General features: G+C 35.6%; 1 protein-coding gene across 1 annotated transcript in view; it reads left to right on the top strand.

Moving 5' to 3' along the window:
• Positions 1-518: 518 nt before the first annotated feature.
• The window catches only part of COL4A5 (collagen type IV alpha 5 chain), a 217903-nt gene continuing 195953 nt past the window's right edge, over positions 519-22468 (top strand). Inside the window, exon 1 of the mRNA XM_060002285.1 lies at positions 519-886. Within this exon, the coding sequence (XP_059858268.1) occupies positions 806-886 (81 nt within the window). The 5' untranslated portion in view covers positions 519-805. The remainder of the gene's footprint in view (positions 887-22468) is intronic.

The raw sequence follows: 22468 nt of genomic DNA, 5'->3' as shown, positions 1-22468 counted from the left end.
CAGCTGTAAGCATATATTTAATTATATAAATATATTTATATGTTTCTAATATTTTCACATTTTCTGTTGTATGTAGAAACTCCCTCCTGTGAGCAGGTGGAAGGCAAACAACCCCAGCAGCCCTGGGAGCAGGCACCAAAATTTGTTTCTAATCATTAACAATAAAAGAAACCGTTCTCTTAGATCCCTCCGCTACAAAAAATAGTCCCAGCTCAGGTCTATTTGTAATTGGCTTTGGTGCTCACACCAGTGAGAGAGGGACTGGGCAGGGAAAAGGAGTATCAACGGAAGGTGCAAGTGAACGAATAGAAAAGCTTCCCGGGGGGAGTCAGGGTGCGCAGTCAACTGGGCTGGACGTTTCCCTCCTCCAAATAACTGAGCGTCACTCCCTCGCAGGTTGCTGGTGCGGTCTAAAACTGTGGCGGAGTGATCCTCAAATTCCCCAGGGCTGGTGGGGAGGGGGCGGTGCAGGGGAAGAGAGGGAGGAAAGTAGATCTGTGGGACTTGCGCGAGGAAAAAGTTTGCAAGTCTGGACAGAAGGGAAAAGTGCTCCCGAGAGACCGGCTTTGGGGAGGGGAGCGGGGAGGGAAGAATAGCTGCTGCTTTTTTTTTTTTTTTCTTTTCCCCTTCCACTCTTAAAAACCTACTTTCTCCTCACCCAAGACGACCGGCACAATTGGGACACCCTCGCTGTCTCTCTCCGGCTCTAGCTCTCTCCCTATAAACCCTCAAGATTATGTCAGTTGGTCAGAGCCAGCCAGGGATTTCGTGCGGGTGCTGAAGGAGCTGCGGGAGCCGGAGAAGAATGAAACTGCGTGGAGTCAGCCTGGCTGCCGGCTTGTTCTTACTGGCCCTGAGTCTTTGGGGGCAGCCCGCAGAGGCTGCGGTAAGTCCTTCCTTCTACCCCCGACCCCCATCCCATCACCTCGCTCTCACGCTGAAATCACTTTTTGTGCCTTTACCTTCCTTTCTCCTGGGCCTCGGCTAGGGAATTCAGGTGTGCCTTCACTTGTTTAGGAAGAAACATTATTTACAACGCTAGTAACTCAAGCCTTCTGAAGTCCAAGGGAGAGATTTAAGTGTTTAAAAATAGGGCTGCTTGCTTTCCCTGCAGCTAGCTGCTCTGGGGGCAAGAGCAGAGCCTGGGGAGGAGGATGCATGTTAATAGATAACTAAGCTCTGGTGGATATTTAAAACTTTTCCTCCGCACCCTCCCACCTCGAGTGTTTCCCTACATGCCCGCTAACCTTTTCACTAGTTGTGCCCAATCCACGCACTCTTTAAACTTTGTCGATAGTTTACTATTTTGGCCTTTCTAAAATCCACCTTCCACCAAAGTGTTAAGCGCGCCCGTGAAGTTCTTCCCTTTTGCCTTTTCCTTAAGGAACATGAACCTACCCTCACCTCTGGTCGGTAAAGCCTCTGTAGAGACTGCTTCCCTCTTGACATCCTTGTTGCAAATGCTCAGGTAACATACCAAGAAGAATGAGGTAAAGACGGATGGCTTCAGGCTTCGGTTTTTCTGCATCTTTTTTTTTTTTTAAGTTCTCAGTTTTTGTTGTTTACTTTTTTTAGCTTACTAAGGCACCTGAAACAAATTGAGAATTTGCCCATCACCTATTTAAAGGAAAAGAACGGTCTCTTTTTCACAGGAGAATGAGTGTTCTGGTTTAAAGGAGAGTGGAGGAGGGAAGTACACGTGAAATGACAGAGCAAAAACTTCCACTCAGTTTTAGGAATGTAGAATTAAAATCCTAATATATCTCTTAGAAGGGTATCTAGGTCCCACCCACTATCCTTCTGGGGATGAGAGGCAGATCTAAAGGAATGAATGGCTTTGTCAGAGAAAATGTTCTCCAGACTGAAACCCATCATCCTTAATTTCACTTAACCTCTAAATAGAGAATTAAGTGTGTGACAAATTATTTAAAAGTTATATTTGAGTGAACATAATGGGTGGTTTTAAAAACACTTTAATATGAGATCATGGCTTAGGCCTTCACATGGTCGAGTGACTATCAATTCTTTATATGCAACTGCTGTGTTATATAGCTTACGTGGGTCCACTTGTAAGTTAGCTGTCTAGCTGTTCTATACACTCAGCATGCCTCAGGTTACATTGCCCTCCTCCCATCCTCCAGAAAGTGTGTACTCAAGATATGAGAAAAGTAACTTTCATATTGCTCTAAGCACAACATAATAATAATGGCAACTCTGCTGAAAAACCATGCATATCAAATATTTTTAATTACACTTGCCATAATTATTCCTCCATCAAAGTAGATAGATAATTTAAAATTGCTTTTATGATGCAGAGCTTCTTAATGGGCTAAGGTTTAGCCACTCAGTAGGGCTGCAGGCCCTTGGATAAAACTACAATTGTGTTGTTGAAAATAGTTCCTTTTAAAAACATCATCTTGGTGTTTACTGCTTGTGGCATTTGGCCCAGGGGCAAAGATTTTGTGGATGTTTGATTAAATATTTCTCGTTTTTTTACTTTTGACGTTGCTATTAATAAATGTACACCAGATACCAATCATACAGGTATGTATAGCTGTACTTTATGTCAGATTATATTAAATCATGTTATGTTAAAAATGAAATTTCTTTTTATGATTGACAAAATTTGGGAGCAAGCTTGTTTTCTTGGACTCTTTAACAATTGAGTGTTCATAAAGAAATTACAGAAGACACCAGGCAGTTTTTTTTCCTTTTTTCTCCTATGCAATTATTTATTTATTTTCCTCCTATATAATTTTTAAAGAACATTTTAGACCCCATTTCCCTACCATTAGTATAGTGTGCCTCTAATAAAACCAGGGTTTGTTTTTTCTGCTTCACACATTAATATCCTAGTTAGAGTGATGTTTTAATCATCTCAGAGATATGAATGGTATCTGCTCTCCATACTAGTGCTGGGGATATTGGTGACCTTCTCCAGAGTAAACTGGATGGTAGTGGGGCTGCTTGTTGACTGAAGTAGTCTAGTATTGGGACTTTTATACCAGGAAGAGCATTGCTACTTAAATTGCTTTAATTTTTCATAGTTAAGTGATTTCTTTATCTCTGAAGTCATGCCAAATTGGGATATCACAAATATGTGGAAAATTTTTTAGGTGGAGAGTTTGTTAGGTGGAATAAAGTAACTCTTATTCCGAAAGGTTAGCAATAAAGGAAGAAGGCAAATTTAGTTGGAAAGGTCAGTTCTAGTGATGGAAATACGTACTTTTATGTAAAGGTACCTGTGCTGACTCTCTGTTAGTAGGATATACACTTAGATTTATGAATATGGTGTGTTAAATTCTAGTACTACTATACAATTTTTAGTAACTTCGTGTGTGTGTGTGTGTGTGTGTGTGTGCACGCGCGCAGTGGAGTGGATAAGTTTCTTTAAATGTACTATCTCCCTTGTGACTAAGAGCAACAACTTGTTAAGGGTAGCAGTGTGGTTTGTGGCCATGGAACAGTTTTTCATCTGAAGTATACTGCTCCACAGGGAGAATTTGTTGACATTGTTATCATAACTTAACATTTTTGCATGTTTACTGTGTGCCAGGCACTGTGCTAATATGGAAATGTACATTATCATGTTTAATCTTCACAACAGACCTATGAAGTATATACTACTGTTATTCCCACTTTACCGATCAAGGAGCTACAGATCACAGAGGTTAAGTAATGTGCCAAAAATAACATAGTTAGCAAGTTGTAGAGCTGGAAATTTGAATCCAGGCAATTTGACTCCAAATTCTTTACCCTTAATGACTGTCCTATACTGCCTCCTTTGTATGTGGTCTACAGAGATGTATTTGCTGTTCAGAGTATTTGGATCTCTGCTCCTTTTTTTTGAGTTAGGGGGAGACACAGGAGGTGAAATGGAAAATATAATGGGGATTACATCTCTTCCTGCTGATGTTAGGAGAAGCATCATGTTGTAATGGAAACAGCTCTGGGATTAGAATAAAAAGATCAGAGTTTGATCTCTATATGTATGTCTATTTATAGAGAGATAATTTAAAAGTAATCTAGAAGCAATTGCTTGTTGCAGATTGTATGATTTTATATCATTACATATATGAAAGGTTAGATTTATAGAACAAGTGTAATTTTGTGGTAGGTGATTATTTTGAAGAAAGATTTGTCTTATTATATTTGTAATTAGTGTCCATAATAATTTTAAATATACTGAACTTTTCAGGAGCGTGTCTATTGTGATAAGACAGAGTACGTGTATGTGGTAGAATACTTTGCTTAAGATGTTCAACTCACTTCTTTTGTTTTACCAATTTACCCACCCATCATATCCAATTCTATGCACTCAACTGTCTCTATAACTTAAGTCTTGTGTGTGTATTTGTATATGTATGTGTCCTGTGACTGTAAAGAGTGTGTACCTTTTTTTCCTGTGTTTTTACTTGGCTTTTGATGTATGTATATTCAACATATGAGACTCTACCTTGAGTTAAAATTGATAAGTTGGTCAAGGTTGTGTCTGCCAGGTTTATCCACTGTAAAGTCACTGTTTCTCCCTTTGTAATTACAAAGCGACCAGATTTTCTAAGACTATATGGGGCAATATTGCAAGACAATGTACATTTCTTGTTTCTCATCGTAGTTTTGCCCACTGTTTTAGCATCTGTTGAGGATTCTGACCTGAATAATTACTGCTGTGATATTTTTCAAATGGTGATCTTCAGTTATCAACATTTTCTGCATTTATTTGTTGAATTCTAATGTAACAAAGAACTTTACCTTCTTTTCTGTTTGTTTCTATTTATTTATTCAGTGATTTATTTATGATAGTATGGACTTATGGATACTTGTTTTATTCTATGAACTATAATGAATTATGCTATTTTTCCTTTTTTTTGCTGAAATAACCCCAGATTTGGTCAATAGAAGCCCCTTCCAATTGGCTCCTGTGTCCTTTCAGTGTGTCCCATCATTTTTTGAGCATTCTCTTACATTCTGGTACCACAAGGTATTCCAGACTCATTTTCTACTTTCCCTGCCCCAACCCTGGAATGAGCCATTTTTCTAAGGAGCTCTGATTCTTTTTGTTGAGTAATGGTATTTAGAGATCAAGATCTGGGTGCTTGGCGTGCTCATTATTACTGGGGTGTCATTGCTTCTAGGCCTTCTCAGCAGATAAAACTAGGGAATATATGTATATATACATAGACACATACCCACTTCTGTATTTCTTACAAAACCATGAATTTGCACTGATATCTCTGATTCCAGTCCAAAATCACAGAATAAACATACCTCTTTGATACTATGGGATCTCGCTGCTTTCTGGTACCTCTCTTCAGGCATATTTTGTGGTCTTATACAGAGTCTTTAAGAAATTGGCCTCTGGAGTCAGATCTGGAGTCTGAGTGGAGGATGTGTGACCTTTGGACAGGTAGTAACCTCTGAGCTTTAATTTCCTCATTAGCAAAAGGGGGCCAGTGGTACCTATGTCACACATTGTTTTGAGGATAAAATGAGAGAAGTTATGTAAAGCGTTTAGAATAGTACTTGGTACATAGTAAGTGCTCAATAAGATTTCAATTAGATTCCATTATTGTCATTACAAACTAGTTATTGACTTGCCATTTCTTATTTCATTAACTCTCAAATTCTCTGCCTGATTTGCAAGGTCTAGCATGATCTTTCCCTTCATTCATCCTTATTTTTCATTACATCTTACAATACACTCCCTCCATTCTAGCCTAGGTGAACTTCCCTATAATCCCTTGAGCATTACATACATTTTTAAAAAATTTTATTTATTTTTTTATGCAGCAGGTTCTTATTAGCTATTTTATGCATATTAGTGTATATATGTCAAACCCAATCTCCCAGTTCATCCCACATTACATACATGTTTTGCCTCTCCATCTTGTTTAGAATCCTGTGGGTCCAAATCTTTCCTCAATTTCAGCATAACATTTACATTCATTCAGCAGATATTTATTCAGCAACTCATAAGTACTTAAGAATTATATTTATGTTGTTCTATTTCTCCCCTCATGGATATGTACTATCCACAAAGTCATTTTGTGCTAGACACTATAGATAAAACTGAATAAGATAGACAGGGTCCCTGCCTTCATGGAGCTTCCATGCTAGTGAGCATAGATAAATAGTTCTGTGGAGCTTTCCCTTACCATTAAATCAGTTGCTGATTTTACCCTTCTTTGAACATTTGTCATATTTAGCCTCTTGTCTAGTATCTAAATGTATTTGGTCTTACAAGCATTTTGTTTCATGGGATTTTATGTCTTCTCCCTATTAGATTATAGACTTTTTGAGGGCAAGAACTGTATATTTGTTCATTCAACAAACTTACATGTTGATTTTGTCTGATGACAAAAATAATACATGCTTAATGTCGGAAACTTGAAAAATGAGAAAATTATAAAGAAGAAAATAAATCTCTCTCCACAGTTCTACCAACAGCACAGAAATAACCTACATTATTGTTTTGATGATCTTCCTTCTTATGTATCTAATATTTTCTTTAAAAAGTAGATTGATTAAAATTTTTTAAAAGTTGGGATTACGATATATACAATTTTATATGCTATTGTTTTTTCACTTATTATTTTCCCATGTTATTAAAATTCTTAGTTTAAAAGTATTATTTTTAAATGATTGCATACAATTTGTATTTATACACACCACAATTAATTTACGTGTTCACTTTTATAGACTATATTTTTAAATTTCAATTTTTTTTAGTCATTATAAGAAATACGGCCATAAACAATTCTTATTCCATATTTTGTATTATTTTGTTAGTACTGCCTCCTTCATGGAGAATTATTGGGTTAAAGGTCATCAGTATTTTTAAAGTCTTTGGTACATGCAGTAGACCCTGACATTTACAAAGGCTGTATCAACAGATGATATGATAGCTAACTTTTTTTTTAGTGGTTACTATGTTATACCGTCTTAGGTAGATAATATTATTCCCATTTTATGTACAAGGAATCTGAGGCCAACAGGGTGGTTAAAAAAACTACCAGAGGTCACACAGTTAATAAGTGATTGAGCAGTTTAGCTCTAGAACATGCTCATGAAATTTTCCTCAGTTCCTATTTCATTCACAGTAGTACAGAAAAATAGAGTCATGTTGAAAAGTTGAATAATTCCCATTACCGTTTCCATGAATTGATTCTAAAGATAGGCTTACCCACCAGTTCATCCTTTAATAGCTCTTTGCTATAATTGCCTGGGCCATTCATCCTCAAGGACCTAAATTTTAATTTTGTAAACCATGCATCCCCCTACATTTCTCCCCTATACGGAAGGTGGAGCCTGTATTCCATGAATACCTCCCCCACTGACCTCTTCCTAGCTATAGCAAGGGTGTAACATACTCCAAACTCACTGACATTCTCCCTCCCCCAGGAGAGTTTTGGAATGCGTCTGAATATGGAGACCCCCTTTACCCTCTCTCCCCACCCCCTACCCCATAGCTGCCTATGAGCTTTACACTTAAATGCCGGTGTCTTTGCCTACTGTTGTCCCTTGCTTTCATCCTCCCTAAGTGATACTCCAGAAGTTTCCCCCCATTAATTTCTAATCTGTTTTTCCCACTTTGGGGTGATACTATTCCAGCCCCCATCTCCTGTTTTTATCAACAAACTTGGAAGTACATATGGAGTGAGAGGTCCCCCATCCATTTTGCAACACTCCCGCCTTACCTTTTCCTTGTGTTTCCTCACTAGCTAAGTGACTTTACTGCCTTTATGATAGCCCTGTGGCTTGTGCATTTCAAATGTATTCCTCCACAAAATCACAAACTGTTACACATTATGGCTTTTCCAGGTGGCATTTGAATAGCTGAACTTTAAGCTTCTGAATAATAGGGATCTGCTCTTGCCAAATTACTTTCCAGAATGTTTTTACCAATTATATTCCTATCAGTAGTATAAAAGAGTACCTATGAGACAGTCTTAATAATTTTTTTTCTATCTAGTACAGTGACTATAGAATTGATGCTCAATTGATTGCCAGTTGGTTGGCAGATTTGGTTCTATCCTCTAATGATTTTCTTTTTAAAATGTAATCCTTCCATCATCTCATCCCCTTCTGACAATAGCAACCATAGAACAGAAGTGATTTTTGAAAATAAATTCTCTTCTAATTAACATTATAAATGAACCACCCAACCACTTAACTAAATCCTCATTACAAAGATTGTTTTTAATAGCGGTAATTCTTGAGGTGTTTTGGAGAGGCGTCTTTAGTGTGATCTCTGATACATTAGCTTCTTTCATTTTAACCAGATTCTCATTTTATGCATTAATGCTTGAGTTTATTTACCTTCATAATCTGTATAGGTCCAACTGCCCTTGGTTCCTTTAGAAGCTTCTGCTGGCCTTTTACCAAAAGTGTAGTCTGTAATGGTACCTGCTACCCTGTTGAAAAGGGAACCTTAAATCCCTTGCTATTTGCTAACGAAAGACAACCAAAGGCAAATGTTACAAAAGAAACAGGTTTTTGCTAAATTTAATTTTTAACTTAAAAAAATTTACTAAATCATTTGCTTTACTTTTTAACTTGTAGAGAGACTTAAGCACCTTTTTTGAGCAAGTGCTAGTCAGGTTAATGGAATTGGTTTTATGACAGTGAGTACTAAAATAGAACTGGAAGAAATTCTGTTGGCATTTGTATCATCTTATAATTCAGTCAAATGACACTCTTCATATATGTTAACAGAACTGGCTGATTTGCTTCCAAAATTTCTTATAGTGTGTGTGACATTAATGGAATCCTGAAGGAGATATTGGAACTTTGGCGGGGGAAGATGGTATTAAGAGTGGGACACTAGTGAAAAATTGTTTCGTGTATTCTGTATTTTGAGCTCTCCAGGACTTGCTAAAGGAGGAGAAGTCCTTCTCTGTCCATAATCTCATAATCTAATTGATGTAGTAAAACACTTCTGTATGTGAAAGGCATAGTAGTGCCTGTTTATATCAGGTTGTTTTCTGTTGCAAGTGGTAGAAAACACTAATTCAACTGCCTTAACAGAGAAAAATTTTAACTCACATTACAAGAAGTTTGGAGGTAGAGTACCTCCAAAATTAATTAATTCAGCCAAATAGTGACCCAGGTTCTTTCCACTTTCTCCTCTGCCATACTCTGCCTATCAGCTTACTGTCTCAGATTCGTGCCCCTCATACTTGCAAGATTGCTGCTGCAGTTCCAGGGATCACATGCAGATGCCACAATGCCTAATAGAAGAAGAGTATGAACTGTTCATTTGTGTCCCTTTTTATCAGCAGTGAAAACTTTCTCAGGAGTCCCATACCTTCACCCTTACATCTGACTGGTTAGAATTGTATTACGTTACACCAGTACATTGGCAAGTGGAATAGGACCATAAATGTAGAGTTAGACAAGTGACTTACACTGCCACCTCCCCCTGCAACACACCAAAGCACATTGCTGCCTGGAAAAGTTAGAGGGTGGGAAAATTTGAATAAAATCAAGGTTCTTTTAGGAAGGAATACATAGTTCCTGCTTCACAACCTCATGAGTTTGTTGTCAGGATCAGTTGACTAAAAGATTTGTAAGAATTTGATGTATTTGTTAAATGTAAGATGTCTTTCTTAATAGGGAAACTAATGTCTTATAGAGTTGTACAAATGAAAGATGAAAATGAAAGGCTATTTACGTAACTATAGATATTTTAGCATTGGAGGGACGTTAGGTCAGTGGTTCTCAAAGTGTGATCTGAAGACCCCTGAGATTCCTGGCATCCTATCAGGAGGAACATGAGGACTATTTGAACAATAATTTGAAGACTATTTTGCCTTTTTCACTGTGTTGACATTTCCACTGATGATGGGTAAGACAGTGCAGTATACCAAATTGTCCTAGTAGCTGTATTCTTCATAGTCTTGGAGGACAAAAAGCCAATTTTACTTAACAATGTCCTCAATGTAGCATTGATTTTATTCAATCTTGACCCTTGAGTACAGATATTTTAAAATTTCTGAATGACAAAATGGGAATTATACAGAAAACGCTTCTGTATGCTGAAGTAACATCATTTCTAGGAAAAGCTCTTGTGCTTTGTGAGTTGTGTGAGTTGGGGGCTGCACTAGCTGATTTTTGCCTGGAACACATTTTTACTTGAAAGAACAACTGAGACAAACTGTGGTTATTCAGACTTGAGTATTTGGCAGGAATTTTCTTGAAAATGAGCAAAGTGAGTCTGTCATTTCAAGGAAGACAACTGGCAGTGTTTGTTGCCAATGAAAACATTTGAGCTTTTCAAGTATTAGAATTTTAGAAAACTTGAATCTTGAATATGGGCTTGATAGCTTTCCAAAACTTAGCCTTTTCTAATGAGATTGGTAACTATATTAATGTGTATGATTTTTTTATATTATGAAATAAAATGTGTTAACATTTGGAAGTTCTGCAAATCCCACTGAACTAATATTTTCCAAATGACTAATGCATGATGTTACAAAATCATGATGGCTAAAAGATCCATTGAAAGACAAGTTAGATCAATCAGTTTTAACGTAATTGAGTACAAAAATTAAATAGATAAGGTATCAGATTCTATGTTGCAACCTACCTTCTTTTAGGTAGACTCTTCTGTCTACCACTTGCAGAATTTTGGCATAGTATCAAAGAATATCTACAGTTATTTTAAAAAGGTATTAAAATACTCAGTTTTCCAAATATATAACTTCATGAAGCCAGATTTTCTTCATATATTTCAACCAAAACAACATATTGCAACAGAACAGATGCAGAAGCAGATATGAAGCTCTAGCTGTCTTCTATCAAGGCAGACATTAAAGAGATTTGCAAAAAAGATGTAAAACAATCCCTCTTCTCCCTTTTTTTTTGTTTTGGAAAATATAATTATTTTCATGAAAATGCATAATATATGTTAACATGTAATGAGTTCATTATTTTTTAAACATTTGTTTGTTTATTTATTTATTTATTTTGGCTGCACCGGGTCTTAGTTGCGGCACGCGGGATCTTCACTGGGGCATGCGGACTCTTAGTTGCGGCATGCATACGGGATCTAGTTCCCCGATCAGAGAGCAAGGAACCTGGGCCCCCTGCATTGGGAGCGCAGAGTCTTACCCACTGGACCACCAGGGAAGGCCCATGAATTCATTATTGTTGCTTTTAAATGAATAAAGAAATAATTATTTTAATTATTACTCAGTTTTATTTTATATGGTACATACTGATAGATGTAATCCACATAAGCAAAAGCTTTGGGGTCCTCAGTGATTTTTAAGAGAGTAAAAGGGTGTTATAAAGTTTGAAAACCACTACAGAGACCAGCTCCCATCATTTTACAGGAAAGTGATTGATGAAAGATGCAGCTTGTTAGTTGCAGAGGCAGAGAAGTAATATTATTCCATTCCTCTCTCCAGTATACCACATTGGTTTAGGGATTGGTGATATGATTTTGTAATTTTATTCATCCTAGTAGATAGAGTTAAAATACCAAATAGAAAATGTACTAGATTGTACTTGTATCTTTCCTATAATCTTCAGTCTAATTGACAAGTCAGAAACATTCTCTCTATACAAACCACAGCAGAGGAGACACTGATGAAGAAAGACTATGAGCTAAAGTTACAGTTATTTTTAGATACCAAATTGGAAAACCCATAAAACCAGAGTTCTTGGCTTACATATCTTTGTATTCGTCACAGTGTATGGACTAGTTCCTTGTATGTAGTTGATTCTCAATAGCTAATTGCGGAATGAATTTTGAATTTTGGGGAAGGGTAGATTTATTTGCCAAGAGACAAGACCTAGAATCAATTAGTTAAGTTATAGGAACTCTTGATATCAATTATTTTATAACCATTAAGCTATTTAGTAACAGGAATGACCCATTACTAAAAGTGCTCAAAGAGAGGGTAGATGCTACGTTGTCAGCAATACCCACAAAGTCTCTTTCCACTCTAAAATTCTATTGTTCTGGTTGTTGGAAGGAACTTTCTTTTTTATTGAGCTCAAATCCTTGTCTCTATAATTTTTAAGTAACTCGGAGGTATAATTGACATAAAATAAAGTGCACATATTTAAAGTGTACAATTTAAGGAGTTGTGACTTATGTGTACACTTGTGAAGCCACCAGTACATTAAAAATAATGAACATATAAATCACTCCTGAAGATTTTCATGCCTCTTGGTAGTCCCTCTCTCCCTTCCTACTCCTATCCCCCATCCCCAGGTAACCACTGATCTGCTTTCTGTACATTAATTTTGTTTTCTAGAGTCATATAAATGGAGTCATATGTACACTTTCTTTGTTTTGGATCTTTTTTTTTCCAGCATTTGAGATTCATCCACATTGTAATGTGTATCCGTAGTTCATTATTTTCTTGTTGAGTCATATTCCATTATATGGATATACCACACTGTGTTTTTCTGTTCGCGTGTTGATGAATATTTGGGTTATTTACGGCTTGTCTATTACATGTAAAGCTTCTGTGAACACTTTAATTTTTGCATTTTAACAGTTATTTTATTGAAGTGTAATTTACATAAAGTGATATGTACCGATCTTAGGTGAACAGCTCAAATATATATTTTTTTAATTGTATACACTTTGGTAACCACCATCCAGGTCAAGATATAGAACATTTCCATTACCCAAGCTCCGCCATGCCCCTTTCCTTTCAGTGCCTTTTGTGTCTTCTATAAAAATGTTTAAACTCCAAGGTTGCAAAGATATTATAATATGTTTTCTTCCAGAATATTTATAGTTTCAGTTGTCTTTAGGACCATTTTTTTCTATATAGATAACCAGTCGTTCCAGTACCATATATTGAAAAGAAATACCTCTTCTCATTGATTTGGTTTGATGGCTTTATTAAAAATCAGTTGAATGTATAGGTCTTGGTCAGAACTTACTAGTCTGGCCTGTTGATCTGCTTGTCTATCCTTATTCCAATATTATGCATTCTTCATTATTTTGGCATTGTAATAACGCTTTAAATTTTGTAGTGTAAGTCCTTCAAATTTGTTCTTTAAGATTGTCTTGACTATTGTCTTGAATGTTTATTCCATATAAATTTTAGATTCATCTTGTAAATTTTTACTAAAAAACTATTTGAGATTTTGGTAAGGATAGCAATAATTCTATGGATCAATTTAGGAATAAGTGAAATCTTAAAATTATTGATTTTCCCAATCTATGAACACATCTCTCCTTTAATTGAGATATTCTGTAATTACCTTCATCATAGAAGTCATGCTCAGCATTTGGTCAGTTTCTTCCTATGCATATGCTTGTATAGTAAATGGTATAATTTTCAAAATTGTATTTTTAGTTTGTTGCTAAGATATAGACATTCATTTATATATTGATCTTTTTACCCTAAGATATTACTGTTTTTTCTTTTTTAGGGTATGATTTATATATTGTAAAATTCACCCATTTTATGCACAGTTCTGTGAGTCTTGACAGATGCATACAATAGTAAGTGTAGTCAATCAAGATATAGAACAGCATTGCTAAGATTATTCATTAGGTTCTAGTAGTCTGTATTTTCCATGTACATAATCATATCATCTGAAAAATAGAGTTGTTTTTCCTTTTCAATCCATATGCCTTTTTCTGCTCTCCACCTTATTGTACTGGCTAAGACTTCCAGTACAAGTTTAATAGAAGTGGTAAGAGAAAATATCCTTTTTTTTGCACTCTATCTTTTGGGGAATATATTTACTATTTCGCTCTTATGTTAGCTTTAAGTTTTACACAGTAACAGATTGAGGAGCTCCTATCCCATTCCTATTTGCTGACATTAAAAAAAAAAGTTAAATTTCATCAAGAAATAATTTGCACCTATTTAAATCATCATGTTGTTAGGAACTCAGCTGAACTGCTAGGTGTCTTAGTAGCCAGTTAAAACAAGCAAGCCAAAATGAAAATAACAACCCCTTAACTGCTTATTATGATTGATAAGCAAGAGACTATATCAGGGAAAGTGCCAACTCCCCTTCCCTCCCATTTACATTTTTCTCCATGCAGTGACTGCAGGTCTGGTGGATCAGCACAGACTTGGGGATCAGGTCATCTCACTGATGCAGGAGCCTCAAACAAAAAGCTCCTGCACTTTTAGGGAGCTGGAGACCTAGGAGAGGAAGAGGAGAAGTGCTATGAGTGAGAAAGGTACTGAGTACTGAGTCAGATGGAGAAAATTGTCTTCAGAGTTTCCCCCCACTTCCTCTGCTATGAGTGTTGTGAACAAGTCTTTGTGTGGACATACGCTTTCATTTTTCTTGGGTAAATAATCAAGGAATGGAATTGCTGGGTTGTATCATAAGTCTATTTTAAATTTTACAAGAAACTGCTAAATTGTTTTTTAAAGTGGTTGTACCATTGAACATTCCACCAATGTATAAAAGTCCTAGTTGCTCCTCATCCTAACCTACGTTTGCTACTGTTACTCTTTTTAGTTTTAGCCATTTTGATGTCTGAGTATTGCTACCTCCTTGTAGTTTTCTTATAGTTCTTTTTATTTATTTATATACAGTAAAATTTACTATCATTGATGTACTGCCTGTGAGTTTTGATAAAAGCATACAATCTTGTAACCACTGCCATAAACACGATTCGGAACAGTTCCATCACCTCACAATATTTCCTAATGCTGCCTCTTTGTAATTAGCTCCTCCACTTACCCACAGTTCCTGGTCATCAGTGATCTATTTTCTAATTCTATAATTTTACCTTTTTCATAATATCATATAGATTGAATCAGCCAGCATGTAACGTATTGAGTCTTTTTTCTCTTAATGTAATGCATTTTAGATTTATCCATATGGTGTCTATCAGTAGGTCATTTCTTTTTTCTTATATTTGAGTGGTAAGAGCTCTTACATATTTGGGATACAACATCTTTGTTTGATATATACAAGTTTTGTGGATGTGTTCTCCCATTTGGTGGCTTGCCTTTTTATTTTCTTAACTGGTCTTTGACTACTCCAAGGTCACCAAGATTTTCATCCGTGTTTGCTTCTAAAAGTTTTTTTAAAAAAGTAGTTTCAGCTTTTGACCCATTTAGTTGTTTGTGTATGGTGTTTGGTAAGGGTACTGGTTCAGTCTTTTCCCATGTGTTTAACTAGTTCCAGCACCATTTTTTGAAAAGATAATCCCTTCCCCATTTAATTACTTTGGTACCTTTGTTGAAAATAATTAACCATATATGTGTGGGTTTACTTTTGGACTCTAGTAAATTCCTCAATCTATATGTCTACGCTTAAGGTAATAAATAGCAGACTGCCTTCATTACTGTAGTTTTATAGTAAGGCTTGAAATCAGGCGGTGCAAATTCTCCAAATTTGTTCTTTTTCAAATTTTTCGTTCTCCTCCTCCTCTCCCTTCGCCTCTTCCTCCTTTCATCCTTCTTCTCCTCCTTTGCATTTCTATGTAAAATTTGCAGTCACCTTGTCAAGTCATACAGATAAACCTCCTGTAATTTTGAATGGGATTGTGTTTAATCTGCAGATCATTTGGGGGAAAATTGATCTCTTAACGGTATTCATTTATTCTGATAAATGAACATGGTATATCTTTCTGTTTACTAAGGTGTTCTTTAATTTCTCTCAGCAATATTTTGTAGTTTTCACTGTGTAGGTGTGTACATATCACTGTGTATGTGAGTGATATTTTTCTATTGACATATATACTATGATCTTGCTAAATTAATTTATTATTTCTGGTAGCTTTTCAATGAATTTCTTAGAATTATCTACATAATGTGATTATATCTTCTGTGAATTAAGATATAAGATAGATTTACTTCTTCCTTTGTAGTCTGCACACTCAATTTCCCCCCTTATTTTATTGTTAGGACCTTCAGGAGAATGTTTAAGTGTTGAAACCACCGTCTTTGCTAACTTTTCCCAATGTATGAAAACATTTGTTTCACATACTTTGCAGAGTTTTTTGGTTGTTTTTGGCAAGATGGCAAGTCCAGTAGCAACTGTTCCAACATAGCCTGCTGTCATTTCTGTTGATAACACTGCTGTGAACATAGCTGAACAAAATTATTTACTTTTCAGATTATTTCCTTTGAGTAGACTTCTAAAACTAGATATTGTCATCTGTATACCTATATCTGTACCTATCTGTCTACCTACTTATTATCCATCCATCTATCTATCTATCTAAATTTACAGTATAAGAGTTACCTTGGAGGGGACTACCATGGTGGTCCAGTGGTAAAGAATCCGCCTTACAATGCAGAGGATGCAGGTTCAATCCCTGGTCAGGGAACTAAGATCCCACATGCCGCAGGGCAACTAAGCCCATGTGCCACAACTACTGAGCTCACGCAGCTCAACTAGAGAGCACATGTGCCGCAAACTACAGAGCCCATGTGCTCTGGAGCCCGTGTACCACAACTAGAGAGAGAAAACCCACACACCACAACTAGAGAGAAGCCCGCGCACCGCAGCGAAGAGCCCGCATGCCACAGTGAAAGATCCCGCATGCCACAGTGAAAGATCCCACATGCCTCAATGAAGATCTCATGTGCTGCAACTAACACCCAGCACAGCCTAAATAAATAAATAATCATTTTTTAAACAAAGAGTTACCTTGGAATGGAATTGCTGGGTCATATAGTAGTTCTATTTTTATTTTTTTGAGAAACTTCCATACTGTTTTCCACAGTGGCTGCACCAATTTACACTCCCTCCTTTTTTCTACATCCTTGCCAACATTTGTTATTTGTGTTTTTTTTGTTTTTTGATGATAACCATTCTGACAGATGTGAGATGATATCTCATTGTGGTTTTGATTTACATTTCCCTGATGATTAGCAGTGTTGAGCATCTTTTCATGTGCCTGTTGGCTATCTGCATTTCCTCTTTGGAAAAATGTCTATTCAATTCTTCTCATTTTTTAATCGGGTTGTTTCTTTTTATTTTTAATGTTGAGTTGTATGAGCTGTTTATATATGTTGGATATTGATCCCTTATTGGTCATATCATTTGCAAATATTTTCTACCATTCCATAGGTTGTCTTTTTGCTTTGTCAATGGTTTTCTTTGCATTGTTGTGCAAAAGCTTTTAAGTTTAGTTAGGTCCCATTTGGTTAGTTTTGCTTTTATTTCCTTTATATGACTTGACAGTTCCACTCCTGAGTATATATATGGAAAAAACAATAACACTAATTCGAAAAGATACATGCACCCCAATATTCATAGCAGCATTATTTACAATTGCCAAGGTATGGAAGCAACCTAAATGTCCATCCACAGATGAATGGATAAAGAAGATGTGTGTGTGTGTGTGTGTGTGTGTGTGTGTGTGTGTGTATGTATACACACACACACACACATATACACACACAATGGAATGTTACTCAGCCATAAAAAAGGACAAAATAATGCCATTTGCAGCAACATGGCTGGACCTAGAGATTGTTATACTAAGTAAGTCAGACAGAGAAAGACAAATAACATATGATATCACTTATATGTGGAATCAAAAAAAGGCTACAAATAAACTTATCTACAAAACAGAAATAGAGTTACAGATGTAGAAAATAAACATGGTTACTGGGGGGTAAGAAGGGGGAGGGATAAATTGGAAGATTGGGATTGACACACATTACTGTATATATTCACTAAAATAGATAACTAATAAGGACCTACTGTATAGCACAGGGAACTCCACTCAATACTCTGTAATGGCCTATATGGGAAAAGAATCTAAAACTCAGTGGATATATGTATATGTATATGTATAACAGACTCACTTTGCTGTACACCTGAAACTAACACAACATTGTAAATCAACTGTACCCCAATAAAAATTAAAAAACAAAAAAGAGAGAACAGAAGACTAGGGTCATTCCTATAGTTTTTATTTCCTACTACCTTATTTTACTTCATTTAAGTGTCTTATTTCTCTTCGATAATGTATGAAACAAAGAATTAAACTATAGGACTAAGACTGGGTAACTGATAAAAATATTTTAGAAAAAAATACAGTTCAGTTTATTTTGGGATGAGGAAGACACTTTTTCTAACTTTCCTTTATTTTGACTTAACTTCGTAGGAGAAATGTTTGAACGACGACCCTGTAGGAAATGGCCCTATCCATTTTGAGTTACTATGATTTAATTTAGTTTCAGGAAGCCTTCTGAAATGTGAAGCATTTATTTAAGCTTTAGTATCCCTTCTGAGTAGTTTTCCTAGCTGACTATAAATGAGCCAATTTTCCCTAGCTTTAAGGTCATGTTAATTTTCATTGTTTTGTTTCAAAATGAAGGAGTCAATTCCTTTTATGTTGTGATTTTTGAAATAAGCTATACATTTTTTTTCAGATGTGGGTATGTTGAAAGTTTCCACTATCTGGCAAGATTCATCTCTCTAGATTTCCCCCTTCCCATTTTCCTCACTCCTTAAAGGTACTAAATACATTTTGGAGGAAGAAAAATGATATCTTTTTTCTTCTAGTTCTTATGGTCAGTTGAGTTCCTGGGTTTCTAATTTAAAAATTTTTTTTTTACCTTGGAGTGAATGTACTCAATTTATAGTAATTTGGTTCATAGTGAATAAATGCATCCTTAGCTCTTCTCTCAATTCTACTTGCTGTTTATCTTTTACAGCTTATTTAGGCATTTCATTTTTCTCCACAGTTGCAGTAAAGACTTTTTTTTGTTATAGCACAAGCTTATTAGACCTTATCATAGCCTTCATGCCTTCATTTGTGTATACCGTATAATGGAAAAAAACACAGACTAATGTTGTAAAGTAACAAATGAGATTAAACTGAGAAAGGTCACCTTTTTTAGAGGCGGAAAAAGAGGTTCATCTTCAGGGGCTTAGGTTTGTTTTGCTAACTAATTTGAATGACACATTTGAATTTGCAGATTGACAACCATTATATTTAAAACATGAGCTTACAAACTTATATGTATCCTAGTAGATTTTCACACCCATATTCTCATTTTTTCTGCACTCCATTATACCCAGATAGGGAAAGAGAAATATCTTTTTTCTTCAAATGGTTAAATCGTTATAATTTGAAGCTGACAATATGCTAAAAAACACAGGTGAGTTCAAAATCAGATCTTTCTGATTTCCATGAGACATTATAAACATTTTGTTACTCAGGCTTTGTTTTAAAATCAGGTCCTAATTTATTTTGAAAAACTGAAAATATTCATAGGCAAGAGCGATTAAATTATTTCAGGTTATAATATTTTTCTTACTTCTGCTTACATGTCTACTTTTTCATCTGTATTCTTCATGGTACTTAAAAATTCTGTAAAGATTTTTATTGGGTTTAAATGTTAATAAAATCATAAATTATTATAGGAGAAAAGTATATAGACATAGGTTTTCATAAATCACAATTAATGGAAATGTATACTCATAGGAACATTAACTTGGTTCATTTTGGGTAGAATACTCTAGGGTGTAAAGTTTCATCTCCTTTCCATACCATTGTCTTTAAGAATGCAATATCAGTTTAAACATGAAATTTTTATATTAACAAAGAACTTCTCTATGATAAATGTTTATTCAAAATTAAATGGAGAAAAAAGATTCAGAGGATGATAGATTATGGGTCCTTATTTTTTTTTCCTTGTCTATTTTCTCAGTTATCTATAGTAAATGTTTATTATTTTTGCAATAAACATGTTTTTAAAATATTGCATACTAGTTGACGGCTGTATATTTCAACTTTTTTTGGATTTAAACAATTTAACAACACATTTTAGGGTTTAGCCATTTTTATGCCGCTATTCCTGTTAAAGGAAAAGAGGCTAGGTGAATTAATGAAAAACTAAAACAGGATTTTATTATTTTAATAAACATTTCGGGTCAGTTTTAGAGTTTTCTTTTACCTGTCTTTTTTTTAAAAGAACTTCGGTGATTTTTTTTTTTTAAGTAAAAAATTCCAGAGGCTGCCAGAATAATCTAATGCCAGTAGTAATTCTGTCATTGAACACTATGGAGAGGAAATATCTTTAATTTGTATGTACTCTTTCATGTAAAGTGTAACATGTATTCTCATCTTTTCCCCTCACTATTTACACCTTCCCACTTTTTACTTTACCAACACTAAAAAGAGTGATATTGAATGCTGGATTCAACTTTTTCACTTATATTTGGAGCAAAATATGTAATGTATGTATGAAACCTGTGATTTTATTTTAAGGTCTTGTAAATGTATCCAAAATATTTAGATAAATTCACACAAAATTTGTGATAAAATAGAAATTCCCTCTTAAAAGGAAGACTTTTTTATTTTTTAAATAATTTTATTTTATTTATTTTTGACTGCATTGAGTCTTCGTTGCTGCACGCGGGCTTTTCTCTAGTTGTGGCGAGCGGGGGCTACTCTTTGTTGCAGTGCACGGGCTTCTCATTGAGGTGGCTTCTCTTGTTGCAGAGCAGAGGCTCTAGGTGTGCGGGCTTTAGTAGTTGTGGAACGCAGACTCAGTAGTTGTGGCTCACGGGCTCTAGAGCACAGGCTCAGTAGTTGTGGCACATGGGCTTAGTTGATCCACAGCATGTGGGATCTTACCGGGCCAGGGATCGAACCCGTGTCCCGTGCATTGGCAGGCAGATTCTTAACCACTGCGCCACCAGGGAAGCCCCAAAAGGAAGACTTTTAAACCTTACATTTTAGTTGAGTGTTTTCTGGTTGAATTAGGAATATTCAGGATTTGTAAAATATGTAGTAACTCTCTAATAAACACTTCAAGAAGGTATCTTAGTTTTTAATTACTTACAAGTTCTATAATTTATTCCAAAGCCTTAATAAATCATTTTAACTAATGATTTATTAAGGCTGTTTATGCTGTTTCCCAGTATTGGTTGAAAATAATTGGATAATATTACCTGTTGCTGTTCTAATCCCCACCCCATTTTATAATTTCCCTGAAGAAAAAATTGTGTCAGTCTCAGTGAGTGTCTGAGAGTTGACTTCATAGCCAAGATAGGGTGTTGTGGTAGTGAGATATACTTTTAGGGTTTATACTGATGAGAGGATGTACACTTTCTGAATCTGTCTAGAAGATGGTGTAAGTGAATGCAGCTGGGAAAAGTGAGAGTGGCATCCCATTAGGCATGTTGTACCCATCTTATTTTAGGATTCTGCACATTTCTTAGTCATTTCTTTAAGAGGTAGTCAGCATGTAGTGTGGGAGGTACATTCATCTTCTCCACACTGTTGCTTTACTGTTGCACTTTATCACAGCAAATTATTGGACAGAGCAGGATTTGGAAGTTAGGTTATTCAATAGAACTGGGGTAGAGAGCGACTGCTCAGAGAGTTTATCCTGAATAGCAAAGGGTCAGGAATTAGAATGGTGGATAGCTGTAGTACTTTGGTGTTTTGCAGTAGGTAGGACAGATTCCTCTCTTTTTTTGTGGCAGTGCAAAACCCCTGCAATGGCTAGTTCTAAAGTTACTGTGGTAGTATAATGTAATGGTTTAGTTTAAAGCATGGACATTGACATCACGCTTGGTTTAAGTCATGACTCTTCCACCTACTAACTTGGCTAATATTATTGACCTAAAGTGCCTTAATGCCTAGCATATAGTAAGTGTTCAACAAATGATAACAGTGATTCTCCTGCAGGATCTGTAGTCTGTCTCAATATAACTTACTGAAATCTAGTTGCCTTTCTTAGGCATAGTAATTTGTTTTCCTTCTTGATTAGCTTTCTTCATCTCTGGTCTTTACCATGAAGTGGAAAAATGACTTAGAAACACTATTTTAGTTTATTTCTAGAGGTGTTGGCTAGACATTATGTCAGTTAAGTATGCCTATACCAGTATTTGATATATTAAAAACAGATATAATTTCATAAGTAGTGTTGTCTGACTAGAGATGAAATGGTCCGAAAGAGACAGGAAAATGGGGAAGTGGGAGTAGTTGTAAAGACAAAATTAAAACTAGTGTGTAAATAAGAAAGCAGGTTTATCTGCATCCATAGAGAAAAACTATTAAAACTACTTAGCTCACTTTAATTTCCTAGGAAGCTTCCTAAGGTTCTTAATTATTAAATTATGTATTTGGTTGAAACTAAATATTTAGATAGTTGTAGTATAGATATGCATGTCTGCATGCATGTATGTCACATATATGTAAATTTGTTATTCCTAAACTAATTTCAGGGGGTTCCTTCTCACCTAAAGGAAATTTAAATAAATACTTTAAATATTTTAGGAAATACAACATACCATTTAGTAAATTTACGGGAACAAGTGAATAACTTAGCTATTCCAACAATGTTTTGCCTCCGCATTCCTTGGCGCAAACAGGGACCTCAGTGAAGCGTCCCTCATGGGAGTTGCCTGTGGAAATCTTACAAAGAGGTCCAAGTCCCAATTCAGGCTCCCTCCCTTCTATTTTTTAAAAGTCAACTTTATTGAAGTATAGTTTACATACAGTAAACTGCATTCATTTTAAGTGCACAGTTTAGTGAGTTTTGACAAA

Source organism: Delphinus delphis, chromosome X (genome assembly GCF_949987515.2).
Source record: "Delphinus delphis chromosome X, mDelDel1.2, whole genome shotgun sequence".
In the NCBI taxonomy this organism is placed as follows: Eukaryota; Metazoa; Chordata; class Mammalia; order Artiodactyla; family Delphinidae; genus Delphinus; species Delphinus delphis.
This window is presented reverse-complemented; position numbering and strand designations above follow the sequence as displayed.